Raw genomic sequence first — 15,000 nt, forward strand, 5'->3', positions numbered from 1 at the left:
CCATTGTTGTATAACACCTATTCAATAAAATGAATTATTTGTATAGAATATTGACAGACTGATGTCATAGCCATGAAAAGATAGTGGAGTCAATTCAGATCAAATCATTTAAGGAATTGAAAAAATGTATAATTGAAAATATAATCATGAAGAAGCTTTGGGTGAGCAGTTCTGTTCCCATTCAGTAGAATATACTTCTCCCCACCAGACCAGGGTTCAATCCTACTGTTCTCCCACTAGCCTGCCTCTCCCTCTATTTCCAACTGTCTAATTAAAGTCAACATGTTTTGAATGTCTTTCTTTAATAAAAAGAAGAAACTAAATGGCACTGAAGTGTGACTAACATGTTTTCTGCCTCACCTCAATGTTAAGCAGCCAGGACTGTAGACTGGCTACAGCCTCCTCTCCCAGAGCTAGGTTCCATATGACTACGTACAGGGCCTTGTCCGTGAAGAAACACTGGTTGACCGTGGACATGTTGGCCGGACCGCCGATGTCCCACACGTTGAACGCCACGGAGTCCGCCTGTTATGGTGGTGGAGTTAAAACAAGAAACATTACATGTATAACACTAAAACAAATGACTACAAAATGATACCACAGTCAAAACCTACCTTAGTTGAATGACTGACTGAAAAAAAGAGAATATTTTGGAAATGCAATTCCTACTCTTTCTGCCTCAGTTCCACCCCTACGTCTATACAGGAGGAGCTGTGATTCCTACTCCTTCTGCCTCAGTTCCACCCCTATGTCTATACAGGAGGAGATGTGATTCCTACTCCTTCTGCCTCAGTTCCACCCCTACGTCTATACAGGAGGAGCTGTGATTCCTACTCCTTCTGCCTCAGTTCCACCCCTACGTCTATACAGGAGGAGATGTGATTCCTACTCCTTCTGCCTCAGTTCCACCCCTACGTCTATACAGGAGGAGATGTGATTCCTACTCCTTCTGCCTCAGTTCCACCCCTACGTCTATACAAGAGGAGATGTGATTCCTACTCCTTCTGCCTCAGTTCCACCCTATGTCTATACAGGAGGAGATGTGATTCCTACTCCTTCTGCCTCAGTTCCACCCCTACGTCTATACAGGAGGAGCTGTGATTCCTACTCCTTCTGCCTCAGTTCCACCCCTACGTCTATACAGGAGATGTGATTCCTACTCCTTCTGCCTCAGTTCCACCCCTACGTCTATACAGGAGGAGATGTGATTCCTACTCCTTTTGCCTCAGTTCCACCCCTACCTCTATACAGGAGGAGATGTGATTCCTACTCCTTCTGCCTCAGTTCCACCCCTACGTCTATACAGGAGGAGATGTGATTCCTACTCCTTCTGCCTCAGTTCCATCCCTACGTCTATACAGGAGGAGCTGTGATTCCTACTCCTTCTGCCTCAGTTCCACCCCTACGTCTATACAGGAGATGTGATTCCTACTCCTTCTGCCTCAGTTCCACCCCTACGTCTATACAGGAGGAGATGTGATTCCTACTCCTTTTGCCTCAGTTCCACCCCTACGTCTATACAGGAGGAGCTGTGATTCCTACTCCTTCTGCCTCAGTTCCACCCCTACGTCTATACAGGAGATGTGATTCCTACTCCTTCTGCCTCAGTTCCACCCCTACGTCTATACAGGAGGAGATGTGATTCCTACTCCTTTTGCCTCAGTTCCACCCCTACGTCTATACAGGAGGAGATGTGATTCCTACTCCTTCTGCCTCAGTTCCATCCCTACGTCTATACAGGGGAGATGTGATTCCTACTCCTTCTGCCTCAGTTCCACCCCTACGTCTATACAGGAGGAGCTGTGATTCCTACTCCTTCTGCCTCAGTTCCACCCCTACGTCTATACAGGAGATGTGATTCCTACTCCTTCTGCCTCAGTTCCACCCCTACGTCTATACAGGAGGAGATGTGATTCCTACTCCTTTTGCCTCAGTTCCACCCCTACGTCTATACAGGAGGAGATGTGATTCCTACTCCTTCTGCCTCAGTTCCACCCCTACGTCTATACAGGAGGAGATGTGATTCCTACTCCTTCTGCCTCAGTTCCACCCCTACGTCTATACAGGAGGAGCTGTGATTCCTACTCCTTCTGCCTCAGTTCCACCCCTACGTCTATACAGGAGGAGATGTGATTCCTACTCCTTCTGCCTCAGTTCCACCCCTACGTCTATACAGGAGGAGATGTGATTCCTACTCCTTCTGCCTCAGTTCCACCCCTACGTCTATACAAGAGGAGATGTGATTCCTACTCCTTCTGCCTCAGTTCCACCCCTATGTCTATACAGGAGGAGATGTGATTCCTACTCCTTCTGCCTCAGTTCCACCCCTACGTCTATACAGGAGGAGATGTGATTCCTACTCCTTCTGCCTCAGTTCCACCCCTACGTCTATACAGGAGGAGCTGTGATTCCTACTCCTTCTGCCTCAGTTCCACCCCTACGTCTATACAGGAGGAGATGTGATTCCTACTCCTTCTGCCTCAGTTCCATCCCTACGTCTATACAGGGGGAGATGTGATTCCTACTCCTTCTGCCTCAGTTCCACCCCTACGTCTATACAGGAGGAGCTGTGATTCCTACTCCTTCTGCCTCAGTTCCACCCCTACGTCTATACAGGAGATGTGATTCCTACTCCTTCTGCCTCAGTTCCACCCCTATGTCTATACAGGAGGAGATGTGATTCCTACTCCTTTTGCCTCAGTTCCACCCCTACGTCTATACAGGAGGAGCTGTGATTCCTACTCCTTCTGCCTCAGTTCCACCCCTACGTCTATACAGGAGATGTGATTCCTACTCCTTCTGCCTCAGTTCCACCCCTACGTCTATACAGGAGGAGATGTGATTCCTACTCCTTTTGCCTCAGTTCCACCCCTACGTCTATACAGGAGGAGATGTGATTCCTACTCCTTTTGCCTCAGTTCCACCCCTACGTCTATACAGGAGGAGATGTGATTCCTACTCCTTCTGCCTCAGTTCCACCCCTACGTCTATACAGGAGGAGATGTGATTCCTACTCCTTCTGCCTCAGTTCCATCCCTACGTCTATACAGGGGGAGATGTGATTCCTACTCCTTCTGCCTCAGTTCCACCCCTACGTCTATACAGGAGGAGATGTGATTCCTACTCCTTCTGCCTCAGTTCCACCCCTACGTCTATACAGGAGATGTGATTCCTACTCCTTCTGCCTCAGTTCCACCCCTACGTCTATACAGGAGGAGATGTGATTCCTACTCCTTCTGCCTCAGTTCCACCCCTACGTCTATACAGGAGGAGCTGTGATTCCTACTCCTTCTGCCTCAGTTCCACCCCTACGTCTATACAGGAGATGTGATTCCTACTCCTTCTGCCTCAGTTCCACCCCTACGTCTATACAGGAGGAGATGTGATTCCTACTCCTTTTGCCTCAGTTCCACCCCTACCTCTATACAGGAGGAGATGTGATTCCTACTCCTTCTGCCTCAGTTCCACCCCTACGTCTATACAGGAGGAGATGTGATTCCTACTCCTTCTGCCTCAGTTCCATCCCTACGTCTATACAGGAGGAGCTGTGATTCCTACTCCTTCTGCCTCAGTTCCACCCCTACGTCTATACAGGAGATGTGATTCCTACTCCTTCTGCCTCAGTTCCACCCCTACGTCTATACAGGAGGAGATGTGATTCCTACTCCTTTGCCTCAGTTCCACCCCTACGTCTATACAGGAGGAGCTGTGATTCCTACTCCTTCTGCCTCAGTTCCACCCTACGTCTATACAGGAGATGTGATTCCTACTCCTTCTGCCTCAGTTCCACCCCTACGTCTATACAGGAGGAGATGTGATTCCTACTCCTTTTGCCTCAGTTCCACCCCTACGTCTATACAGGAGGAGATGTGATTCCTACTCCTTTTGCCTCAGTTCCACCCCTACGTCTAGACAGGAGGAGATGTGATTCCTACTCCTTCTGCCTCAGTTCCATCCCTACGTCTATACAGGGGGAGATGTGATTCCTACTCCTTCTGCCTCAGTTCCACCCCTACGTCTATACAGGAGGAGCTGTGATTCCTACTCCTTCTGCCTCAGTTCCACCCCTACGTCTATACAGGAGATGTGATTCCTACTCCTTCTGCCTCAGTTCCACCCCTACGTCTATACAGGAGGAGATGTGATTCCTACTCCTTTTGCCTCAGTTCCACCCCTACGTCTATACAGGAGGAGATGTGATTCCTACTCCTTCTGCCTCAGTTCCACCCCCTACGTCTATACAGGAGGAGATGTGATTCCTACTCCTTCTGCCTCAGTTCCACCCCTACGTCTATACAGGAGGAGCTGTGATTCCTACTCCTTCTGCCTCAGTTCCACCCCTACGTCTATACAGGAGGAGATGTGATTCCTACTCCTTCTGCCTCAGTTCCACCCCTACGTCTATACAGGAGGAGATGTGATTCCTACTCCTTCTGCCTCAGTTCCACCCCTACGTCTATACAAGAGGAGATGTGATTCCTACTCCTTCTGCCTCAGTTCCACCCCTATGTCTATACAGGAGGAGATGTGATTCCTACTCCTTCTGCCTCAGTTCCACCCCTACGTCTATACAGGAGGAGATGTGATTCCTACTCCTTCTGCCTCAGTTCCACCCCTACGTCTATACAGGAGGAGCTGTGATTCCTACTCCTTCTGCCTCAGTTCCACCCCTACGTCTATACAGGAGGAGATGTGATTCCTACTCCTTCTGCCTCAGTTCCATCCCTACGTCTATACAGGGGAGATGTGATTCCTACTCCTTCTGCCTCAGTTCCACCCCTACGTCTATACAGGAGGAGCTGTGATTCCTACTCCTTCTGCCTCAGTTCCACCCCTACGTCTATACAGGAGATGTGATTCCTACTCCTTCTGCCTCAGTTCCACCCCTACGTCTATACAGGAGATGTGATTCCTACTCCTTTTGCCTCAGTTCCACCCCTACCTCTATACAGGAGGAGATGTGATTCCTACTCCTTCTGCCTCAGTTCCACCCCTACGTCTATACAGGAGGAGATGTGATTCCTACTCCTTCTGCCTCAGTTCCATCCCTACGTCTATACAGGAGGAGCTGTGATTCCTACTCCTTCTGCCTCAGTTCCACCCCTACGTCTATACAGGAGATGTGATTCCTACTCCTTCTGCCTCAGTTCCACCCCTACGTCTATACAGGAGGAGATGTGATTCCTACTCCTTTTGCCTCAGTTCCACCCCTACGTCTATACAGGAGGAGCTGTGATTCCTACTCCTTCTGCCTCAGTTCCACCCCTACGTCTATACAGGAGATGTGATTCCTACTCCTTCTGCCTCAGTTCCACCCCTACGTCTATACAGGAGGAGATGTGATTCCTACTCCTTTTGCCTCAGTTCCACCCCTACGTCTATACAGGAGGAGATGTGATTCCTACTCCTTTTGCCTCAGTTCCACCCCTACGTCTATACAGGAGGAGATGTGATTCCTACTCCTTCTGCCTCAGTTCCATCCCTACGTCTATACAGGGGAGATGTGATTCCTACTCCTTCTGCCTCAGTTCCACCCCTACGTCTATACAGGAGGAGCTGTGATTCCTACTCCTTCTGCCTCAGTTCCACCCCTACGTCTATACAGGAGATGTGATTCCTACTCCTTCTGCCTCAGTTCCACCCCTACGTCTATACAGGAGGAGATGTGATTCCTACTCCTTTTGCCTCAGTTCCACCCCTACGTCTATACAGGAGGAGATGTGATTCCTACTCCTTCTGCCTCAGTTCCACCCCTACGTCTATACAGGAGGAGATGTGATTCCTACTCCTTCTGCCTCAGTTCCACCCCTACGTCTATACAGGAGGAGCTGTGATTCCTACTCCTTCTGCCTCAGTTCCACCCCTACGTCTATACAGGAGGAGATGTGATTCCTACTCCTTCTGCCTCAGTTCCACCCCTACGTCTATACAGGAGGAGATGTGATTCCTACTCCTTCTGCCTCAGTTCCACCCCTACGTCTATACAAGAGGAGATGTGATTCCTACTCCTTCTGCCTCAGTTCCACCCCTATGTCTATACAGGAGGAGATGTGATTCCTACTCCTTCTGCCTCAGTTCCACCCCTACGTCTATACAGGAGGAGATGTGATTCCTACTCCTTCTGCCTCAGTTCCACCCCTACGTCTATACAGGAGGAGCTGTGATTCCTACTCCTTCTGCCTCAGTTCCACCCCTACGTCTATACAGGAGGAGATGTGATTCCTACTCCTTCTGCCTCAGTTCCATCCCTACGTCTATACAGGGGAGATGTGATTCCTACTCCTTCTGCCTCAGTTCCACCCCTACGTCTATACAGGAGGAGCTGTGATTCCTACTCCTTCTGCCTCAGTTCCACCCCTACGTCTATACAGGAGATGTGATTCCTACTCCTTCTGCCTCAGTTCCACCCCTACGTCTATACAGGAGGAGATGTGATTCCTACTCCTTCTGCCTCAGTTCCACCCCTACGTCTATACAGGAGGAGCTGTGATTCCTACTCCTTCTGCCTCAGTTCCACCCCTACGTCTATACAGGAGATGTGATTCCTACTCCTTCTGCCTCAGTTCCACCCCTACGTCTATACAGGAGGAGATGTGATTCCTACTCCTTTTGCCTCAGTTCCACCCCTACCTCTATACAGGAGGAGATGTGATTCCTACTCCTTCTGCCTCAGTTCCACCCCTACGTCTATACAGGAGGAGATGTGATTCCTACTCCTTCTGCCTCAGTTCCATCCCTACGTCTATACAGGAGGAGCTGTGATTCCTACTCCTTCTGCCTCAGTTCCACCCCTACGTCTATACAGGAGATGTGATTCCTACTCCTTCTGCCTCAGTTCCACCCCTACGTCTATACAGGAGGAGATGTGATTCCTACTCCTTTTGCCTCAGTTCCACCCCTACGTCTATACAGGAGGAGCTGTGATTCCTACTCCTTCTGCCTCAGTTCCACCCCTACGTCTATACAGGAGATGTGATTCCTACTCCTTCTGCCTCAGTTCCACCCCTACGTCTATACAGGAGGAGATGTGATTCCTACTCCTTTTGCCTCAGTTCCACCCCTACGTCTATACAGGAGGAGATGTGATTCCTACTCCTTTTGCCTCAGTTCCACCCCTACGTCTATACAGGAGGAGATGTGATTCCTACTCCTTCTGCCTCAGTTCCATCCCTACGTCTATACAGGGGGAGATGTGATTCCTACTCCTTCTGCCTCAGTTCCACCCCTACGTCTATACAGGAGGAGCTGTGATTCCTACTCCTTCTGCCTCAGTTCCACCCCTACGTCTATACAGGAGATGTGATTCCTACTCCTTCTGCCTCAGTTCCACCCCTACGTCTATACAGGAGGAGATGTGATTCCTACTCCTTTTGCCTCAGTTCCACCCCTACGTCTATACAGGAGGAGATGTGATTCCTACTCCTTCTGCCTCAGTTCCACCCCTACGTCTATACAGGAGGAGATGTGATTCCTACTCCTTCTGCCTCAGTTCCACCCCTACGTCTATACAGGAGGAGCTGTGATTCCTACTCCTTCTGCCTCAGTTCCACCCCTACGTCTATACAGGAGGAGATGTGATTCCTACTCCTTCTGCCTCAGTTCCACCCCTACGTCTATACAGGAGGAGATGTGATTCCTACTCCTTCTGCCTCAGTTCCACCCCTACGTCTATACAAGAGGAGATGTGATTCCTACTCCTTCTGCCTCAGTTCCACCCCCCTATGTCTATACAGGAGGAGATGTGATTCCTACTCCTTCTGCCTCAGTTCCACCCCTACGTCTATACAGGAGGAGATGTGATTCCTACTCCTTCTGCCTCAGTTCCACCCCTACGTCTATACAGGAGGAGCTGTGATTCCTACTCCTTCTGCCTCAGTTCCACCCCTACGTCTATACAGGAGGAGATGTGATTCCTACTCCTTCTGCCTCAGTTCCATCCCTACGTCTATACAGGGGAGATGTGATTCCTACTCCTTCTGCCTCAGTTCCACCCCTACGTCTATACAGGAGGAGCTGTGATTCCTACTCCTTCTGCCTCAGTTCCACCCCTACGTCTATACAGGAGATGTGATTCCTACTCCTTCTGCCTCAGTTCCACCCCTATGTCTATACAGGAGGAGATGTGATTCCTACTCCTTTTGCCTCAGTTCCACCCCCTACGTCTATACAGGAGGAGCTGTGATTCCTACTCCTTCTGCCTCAGTTCCACCCCTACGTCTATACAGGAGATGTGATTCCTACTCCTTCTGCCTCAGTTCCACCCCACGTCTATACAGGAGGAGATGTGATTCCTACTCCTTTTGCCTCAGTTCCACCCCTACGTCTATACAGGAGGAGATGTGATTCCTACTCCTTTTGCCTCAGTTCCACCCCTACGTCTATACAGGAGGAGATGTGATTCCTACTCCTTCTGCCTCAGTTCCACCCCTACGTCTATACAGGAGGAGATGTGATTCCTACTCCTTCTGCCTCAGTTCCATCCCTACGTCTATACAGGGGGAGATGTGATTCCTACTCCTTCTGCCTCAGTTCCACCCCTACGTCTATACAGGAGGAGATGTGATTCCTACTCCTTCTGCCTCAGTTCCACCCCTACGTCTATACAGGAGATGTGATTCCTACTCCTTCTGCCTCAGTTCCACCCCTACGTCTATACAGGAGGAGATGTGATTCCTACTCCTTTTGCCTCAGTTCCACCCCTACGTCTATACAGGAGGAGCTGTGATTCCTACTCCTTCTGCCTCAGTTCCACCCCTACGTCTATACAGGAGATGTGATTCCTACTCCTTCTGCCTCAGTTCCACCCCTACGTCTATACAGGAGGAGATGTGATTCCTACTCCTTTGCCTCAGTTCCACCCCTACGTCTATACAGGAGGAGATGTGATTCCTACTCCTTTTGCCTCAGTTCCACCCCTACGTCTATACAGGAGGAGCTGTGATTCCTACTCCTTCTGCCTCAGTTCCACCCCTACGTCTATACAGGAGGAGATGTGATTCCTACTCCTTCTGCCTCAGTTCCACCCCTACGTCTATACAGGAGGAGATGTGATTCCTACTCCTTCTGCCTCAGTTCCATCCCTACGTCTATACAGGGGGAGATGTGATTCCTACTCCTTCTGCCTCAGTTCCACCCCTACGTCTATACAGGAGATGTGATTCCTACTCCTTCTGCCTCAGTTCCATCCCTACGTCTATACAGGAGGAGCTGTGATTCCTACTCCTTCTGCCTCAGTTCCACCCCTACGTCTATACAGGAGATGTGATTCCTACTCCTTCTGCCTCAGTTCCACCCCTACGTCTATACAGGAGGAGATGTGATTCCTACTCCTTTTGCCTCAGTTCCACCCCTACGTCTATACAAGAGGAGATGTGATTCCTACTCCTTCTGCCTCAGTTCCACCCCTACGTCTATACAGGAGGAGATGTGATTCCTACTCCTTCTGCCTCAGTTCCACCCCTACGTCTATACAGGAGGAGATGTGATTCCTACTCCTTCTGCCTCAGTTCCATCCCTACGTCTATACAGGGGGAGATGTGATTCCTACTCCTTTTGCCTCAGTTCCACCCCTACGTCTATACAGGAGGAGATGTGATTCCTACTCCTTCTGCCTCAGTTCCACCCCTACGTCTATACAGGAGGAGATGTGATTCCTACTCCTTCTGCCTCAGTTCCACCCCTACGTCTATACAGGAGGAGCTGTGATTCCTACTCCTTCTGCCTCAGTTCCACCCCTACGTCTATACAGGAGGAGATGTGTTGTATTATTGTGTCAAGATGAGGGTTCATCTCTCTTGGACCGACGACGTAAAATAAATGGTATCCTAATCGAGCATCTGACGTAATTACACCAGATTTTATTTCTGGGTTTCCAAGATTAGGAATGGGTCAACATGACGCCTTTGTGTTACTATGTAACATGACATAATCGTATTAGCCATCCCAGGCTAAAAACAGAATGGCAGCCACACACACACGCCAGGCTCAAAACAAACTGGCAGCCACACACACACGCCAGGCTCAAAACAAACTGGCAGCCACACACACACGCCAGGCTCAAAACAAACTGGCAGCCACACACACACGCCAGGCTCAAAACAAACTGGCAGCCACACACACACGCCAGGCTCAAAACAAACTGGCAGCCACACACACACGCCAGGCTCAAAACAAACTGGCAGCCACACACACACGCCAGGCTCAAAACAAACTGGCAGCCACACACACACGCCAGGCTCAAAACAAAACTGGCAGCCACACACACACGCCAGGCTCAAAACAAACTGGCAGCCACACACACACGCCAGGCTCAAAACAAACTGGCTGCCACACACACACGCCAGGCTCAAAACAAACTGGCAGCCACACACACACGCCAGGCTCAAAACAAACTGGCAGCCACACACACACGCCAGGCTCAAAACAAACTGGCAGCCACACACACACGCCAGGCTCAAAACAAACTGGCAGCCACACACACACACTCCAGGCTCAAAACAAACTGGCAGCCACACACACACTCCAGGCTCAAAACAAACTGGCAGCCACACACACACTCCAGGCTCAAAACAAACTGGCAGCCACACACACACTCCAGGCTCAAAACAAACTGGCAGCCACACACACACTCCAGGCTCAAAACAAACTGGCAGCCAGGCTCAAAACAAACTGGCAGCCATACACACACGCCAGGCTCAAAACAAACTGGCAGCCAGGCTCAAAACAAGCTGGCAGCAACACACACACTCCAGGCTCAAAACAAACTGGCAGCCACACACACACGCCAGGCTCAAAACAAACTGGCAGCCACACACACACTCCAGGCTCCAAACAAACTGGCAGCCAGGCTCAAAACAAACTGGCAGCCACACACACACTCCAGGCTCAAAACAAACTGGCAGCCAGGCTCAAAACAAACTGGCAGCCAGGCTCAAAACAAACTGGTAGCCAGGCTCAGCTTAACATTTGATTTTGTTGCCTTAAAATGTTATCTTATAAATGGACTCAAATGGATTTTTGTCCTACCGGTCTACACAACTTACTCTACAAAGTGAAAGAAAAATTAAAGAAAATGTTTCTAATTAATTTAAAATATGTATTGATTGAGTATGTCTTCCCAACCCAGAGCAAATAGTTGATGGAAGTACCTTGGGCGTGTGCGTGTATTCTGTATGTATGTGTGTGTTCTCTTACGCTAGCTTTAACCCCATTGGGTCTTTCCAGTTCCCAAGTAGCTGTGCTGATGTTTTGTTCTGCAGGGGAGAAAGGGGAGGTCCTGCCCGTCTGCAACGCCTCCAGGAGGGCTGTCTTTCCCTGCCGAGGAGGACCAATCACAAGAAGCTTCAGCAGCTTACAGGGCTCCGCCCTCCGTAGGTGGGCTCGGAGGAAGGACAGCACTGATGCTGGACCTGAGAAAGGGAAAGGGGGAGACCTAGTCAGTTGTACAAATTAATGCATTCAACTGAAATGTGTCTCCCACATTTAACCCAACCCCTCTGAATCAGAGAGGTGCTGATGGCTGCCTTAATCCACATCCCCGTCATCTGACCCGGGGAGCAGTGAGACACGATTAAAAAACAAACACCCCAAAAAACACCACCCACCCACACACCCACCCACACACCAACCCACCCACCCACACACCCACCCACCCGCCCACCCACCGGACCCACACACCCACCCACCCACCGGACCCACACACCCACACAACCACACATAGTGTGGTGGTACTTTACCTTCTTTCCTGATGTCCTGGGGAACATTAGTGATGTTGAGGTCCTCAATGTCCAACTGCCACAGGTTAGAGAGCTGCCCCAACTCAGCTGGAAGCTCCCGAATACCTGGATTACTGTTCTCAGATCAGGGGAGAGAGAGATGGAGTTAGGTACTATACATACAAGGATACCTGTGTTACTATTCTCAGATCAGGGGAGCCAGAGGACCAGTTTGATGGGTGAATGTTAATGCGTTTACATCATATGTTCTCTGAAAACATAGAGGAATGCTAATGGGACAAGGTGTTTCTCATCCTCAACATGTCCTGTTGCTTTGTGAATAAGTGAACATAGAGAAACATTGGGAGAAACTAAATAATGGAATAATGGGCCAGTTTCCTGGACACAGATTAAACCTAGTCTTGGGCTAAGAACCACTTTCAATGGGTATTATTCCATGGAGGACTGACTAGTCATCATGTTGGGCTAAGAACCACTTTCAATGGGTATTATTCCATGGAAGACTGACTGGTCATCATGTTGGGCTAAGAACCACTTTCAATGGGTATTATTCCATGGAAGACTGACTGGTCATTGAAAGTGGTTCTTAGCCCAAATTGGTCTACACGGACATGTTCTGGCCTGGTTTAGATCTTATCTGTCGGAAAGATATCAGTTTGTCTCTGTGAATGGTTTGTCCTCTGACAAATCAACTGTAAATTTCGGTGTTCCTCAAGGTTCCGTTTTAGGACCACTATTGTTTTCACTATACATTTTACCTCTTGGGGATGTTATTCAAAAACATAATGTTAACTTTCACTGCTATGCGGATGACACACAGCTGTACATTTCAATGAAACATGGTGAAGCCCCAAAATTGCCCTCGCTAGAAGCATGTGTTTCAGACATAAGGAAGTGGATGGCTGCAAACTTTCTACTATTAAACTCGGACAAAACAGAGATGCTTGTTATAGGTCCCAAGAAACAAAGAGATATTCTGTTGAATCTGACAATTAATCTTAATGGTTGTACAGTCGTCTCAAATAAAACTGTGAAGGACCTCGGCGTTACTCTGGACCCTGATCTCTCTTTTGAAGAACATATCAAGACTATTTCGAGGACAGCTTTTTTCCATCTACGTAATATTGCAAAAATCAGAAACTTTCTGTCCAAAAATGATGCAGAAAAATTAATCCATGCTTTTGTCACTTCTAGGTTAGACTACTGCAATGCTCTACTTTCCGGCTACCCGGATAAAGCACTAAATAAACTTCAGTTAGTGCTAAATACAGCTGCTAGAATCCTGACTAGAACCAAAAAATTTGATCATATTACTCCAGTGCTAGCCTCTCTACACTGGCTTCCTGTCAAAGCAAGGGCTGATTTTAAGGTTTTACTGCTAACCTACAAAGCATTACATAGGCTTGCTCCTACCTATCTCTCTGATTTGGTCCTGTCGTACATACCTACACGTATGCTACGGTCACAAGACGCAGGCCTCCTAATTGTCCCTAGAATTTCTAAGCAAACAGCTGGAGGCAGGGCTTTCTCCTATAGAGCTCCATTTTTATGGAACGGTCTGCCTACCCATGTCAGAGAAGCAAACTCGGTCTCAACCTTTAAGTCTTTACTGAAGACTCATCTCTTCAGTGGGTCATATGATTGAGTGTAGTCTGGCCCAGGAGTGGGAAGGTGAACGGAAAGGCTCTGGAGAAACGAACCGCCCTTGCTGTCTCTGCCTGGCCGGTTCCCCTCTTTCCACTGGGATTCTCTGTCTCTAACCCTATTACAGGGGCTGAGTCACTGGCTTACTGGGGCTCTCTCATGCCGTCCCTGCAGGGGGTGCGTCACCTGAGTGGGTTGATTCACTGTTGTGTTCATCCTGTCTGGGTTGCCCCCCCCCCCCACTTTGGCTGTGCCGTGGCGGAGATCTTTGTGGGCTATACTCAGCCTTGTCTCAGGATGGTAAGTTGGTGGTTGAAGATATCCCTCTAGTGGTGTGGGGACTGTGCTTTGGCAAAGTGGGTGGGGTTATATCCTTCCTGTTTGGCCCTGTCCGGGGGTGTCCTCGGATGGGGCCACAGTGTCTCCTGTCCCCTCCTGTCTCAGCCTCCAGTATTTATGCTGCAGTAGTTTGTGTCGGGCGGCTAGGGTCAGTTTGTTATATCTGGAGTACTTCTCCTGTCCTATTCGGTGTCCTGTGTGAATCTAAGTGTGCGTTCTCTAATTCTCTCCTTCTTTCTTTCTCTCTCTCTCGGAGGACCTGAGCCCTAGGACCATGCCCCAGGACTACCTGACATGATGACTCCTTGCTGTCCCCAGTCCACCTGGCCATGCTGCTGCTCCAGTTTCAACTGACCTGAGCCCTAGGACCATGCCCCAGGACTACCTAACATGATGACAAGAACCACTTTCAATGGGTATTATTCCATGGAAGACTGACTGGTCATCATGTTGGGCTAAGAACCACTTTCAATGGGTATTATTCCATGGAAGACTGACTGGTCATCATGTTGGGCTAAGAACCACTTTCAATGGGTATTATTCCATGGAGGACTGACTGGTCATCATGTTGGGCTAAGAACCACTTTCAATGGGTATTATTCCATGGAAGACTGACTGGTCATCATGTTGGGCTAAGAACCACTTTCAATGGGTATTATTCCATGGAAGACTGACTGGTCATCATGTGTCTGGGAAAACAAGCATATGGCAGAAGGCTAAAGGTGAGACCATCGCCTTATTGTTCTGGATGAGAACTAACTCTATTCACTAGTCTAGCCTGGACTACCATGACTGATATTACACAGGACTGGATGACAACAAAACAACGTCTGAGTGGGAAAGAGGATCTCCAGCTAAACCTCCACATCACACTCTGGGCCACAACCAGACTCTACATAGTGCACTACTTTGGACCAGGGCCCATTGGAACGCCCATAGGTCTCTGGTCAAAAGTAGTGCTCTATGTAGGGAATAGGGTGCCGTTTTGGACATAGCCCGTGTATTCCTGTTGGAGCCTCCAGTCTGGAAGACTGTGAGAAGTGGACAGAGAACAGTGACCCTGGTGACCCACAGAAAACAGCTGGCAACAGCTGCCTCCAAATCAGTTCACAACAGGAAGGACTGGACAGGACAACCAGAGAGTGGGGCTGTGTATGAATACTCTAAAATACTTCCTTTTCTTGTCTCCTTTGCTTTTTTATTAGCAGTGTGTGATGACAGGAATGGACAGATGTCTACGATACAGGTGTTCAGCTAGGTTGGTGACCACAGGATTTACCAG

The 15,000-nt window shown here is 49.1% G+C and overlaps 1 protein-coding gene across 1 annotated transcript in view; it reads right to left on the bottom strand.

The window, feature by feature from the left end:
- Positions 1-15,000, bottom strand: part of LOC124035403 (leucine-rich repeat serine/threonine-protein kinase 1-like) — a gene marked incomplete at its 5' end in the record, with an annotated part of 48,618 nt that overhangs the window by 6,587 nt on the left and 27,031 nt on the right. Inside the window, 3 exons of the mRNA XM_046348854.1 lie at positions 361-525; positions 11,194-11,408; positions 11,736-11,848. Coding sequence (XP_046204810.1) covers positions 361-525; positions 11,194-11,408; positions 11,736-11,848 — 493 coding nt within the window. The remainder of the gene's footprint in view (positions 1-360; positions 526-11,193; positions 11,409-11,735; positions 11,849-15,000) is intronic.

The sequence above is a fragment of the Oncorhynchus gorbuscha genome, linkage group LG05 (assembly GCF_021184085.1).
Source record: "Oncorhynchus gorbuscha isolate QuinsamMale2020 ecotype Even-year linkage group LG05, OgorEven_v1.0, whole genome shotgun sequence".
In the NCBI taxonomy this organism is placed as follows: domain Eukaryota; kingdom Metazoa; phylum Chordata; class Actinopteri; order Salmoniformes; family Salmonidae; genus Oncorhynchus; species Oncorhynchus gorbuscha.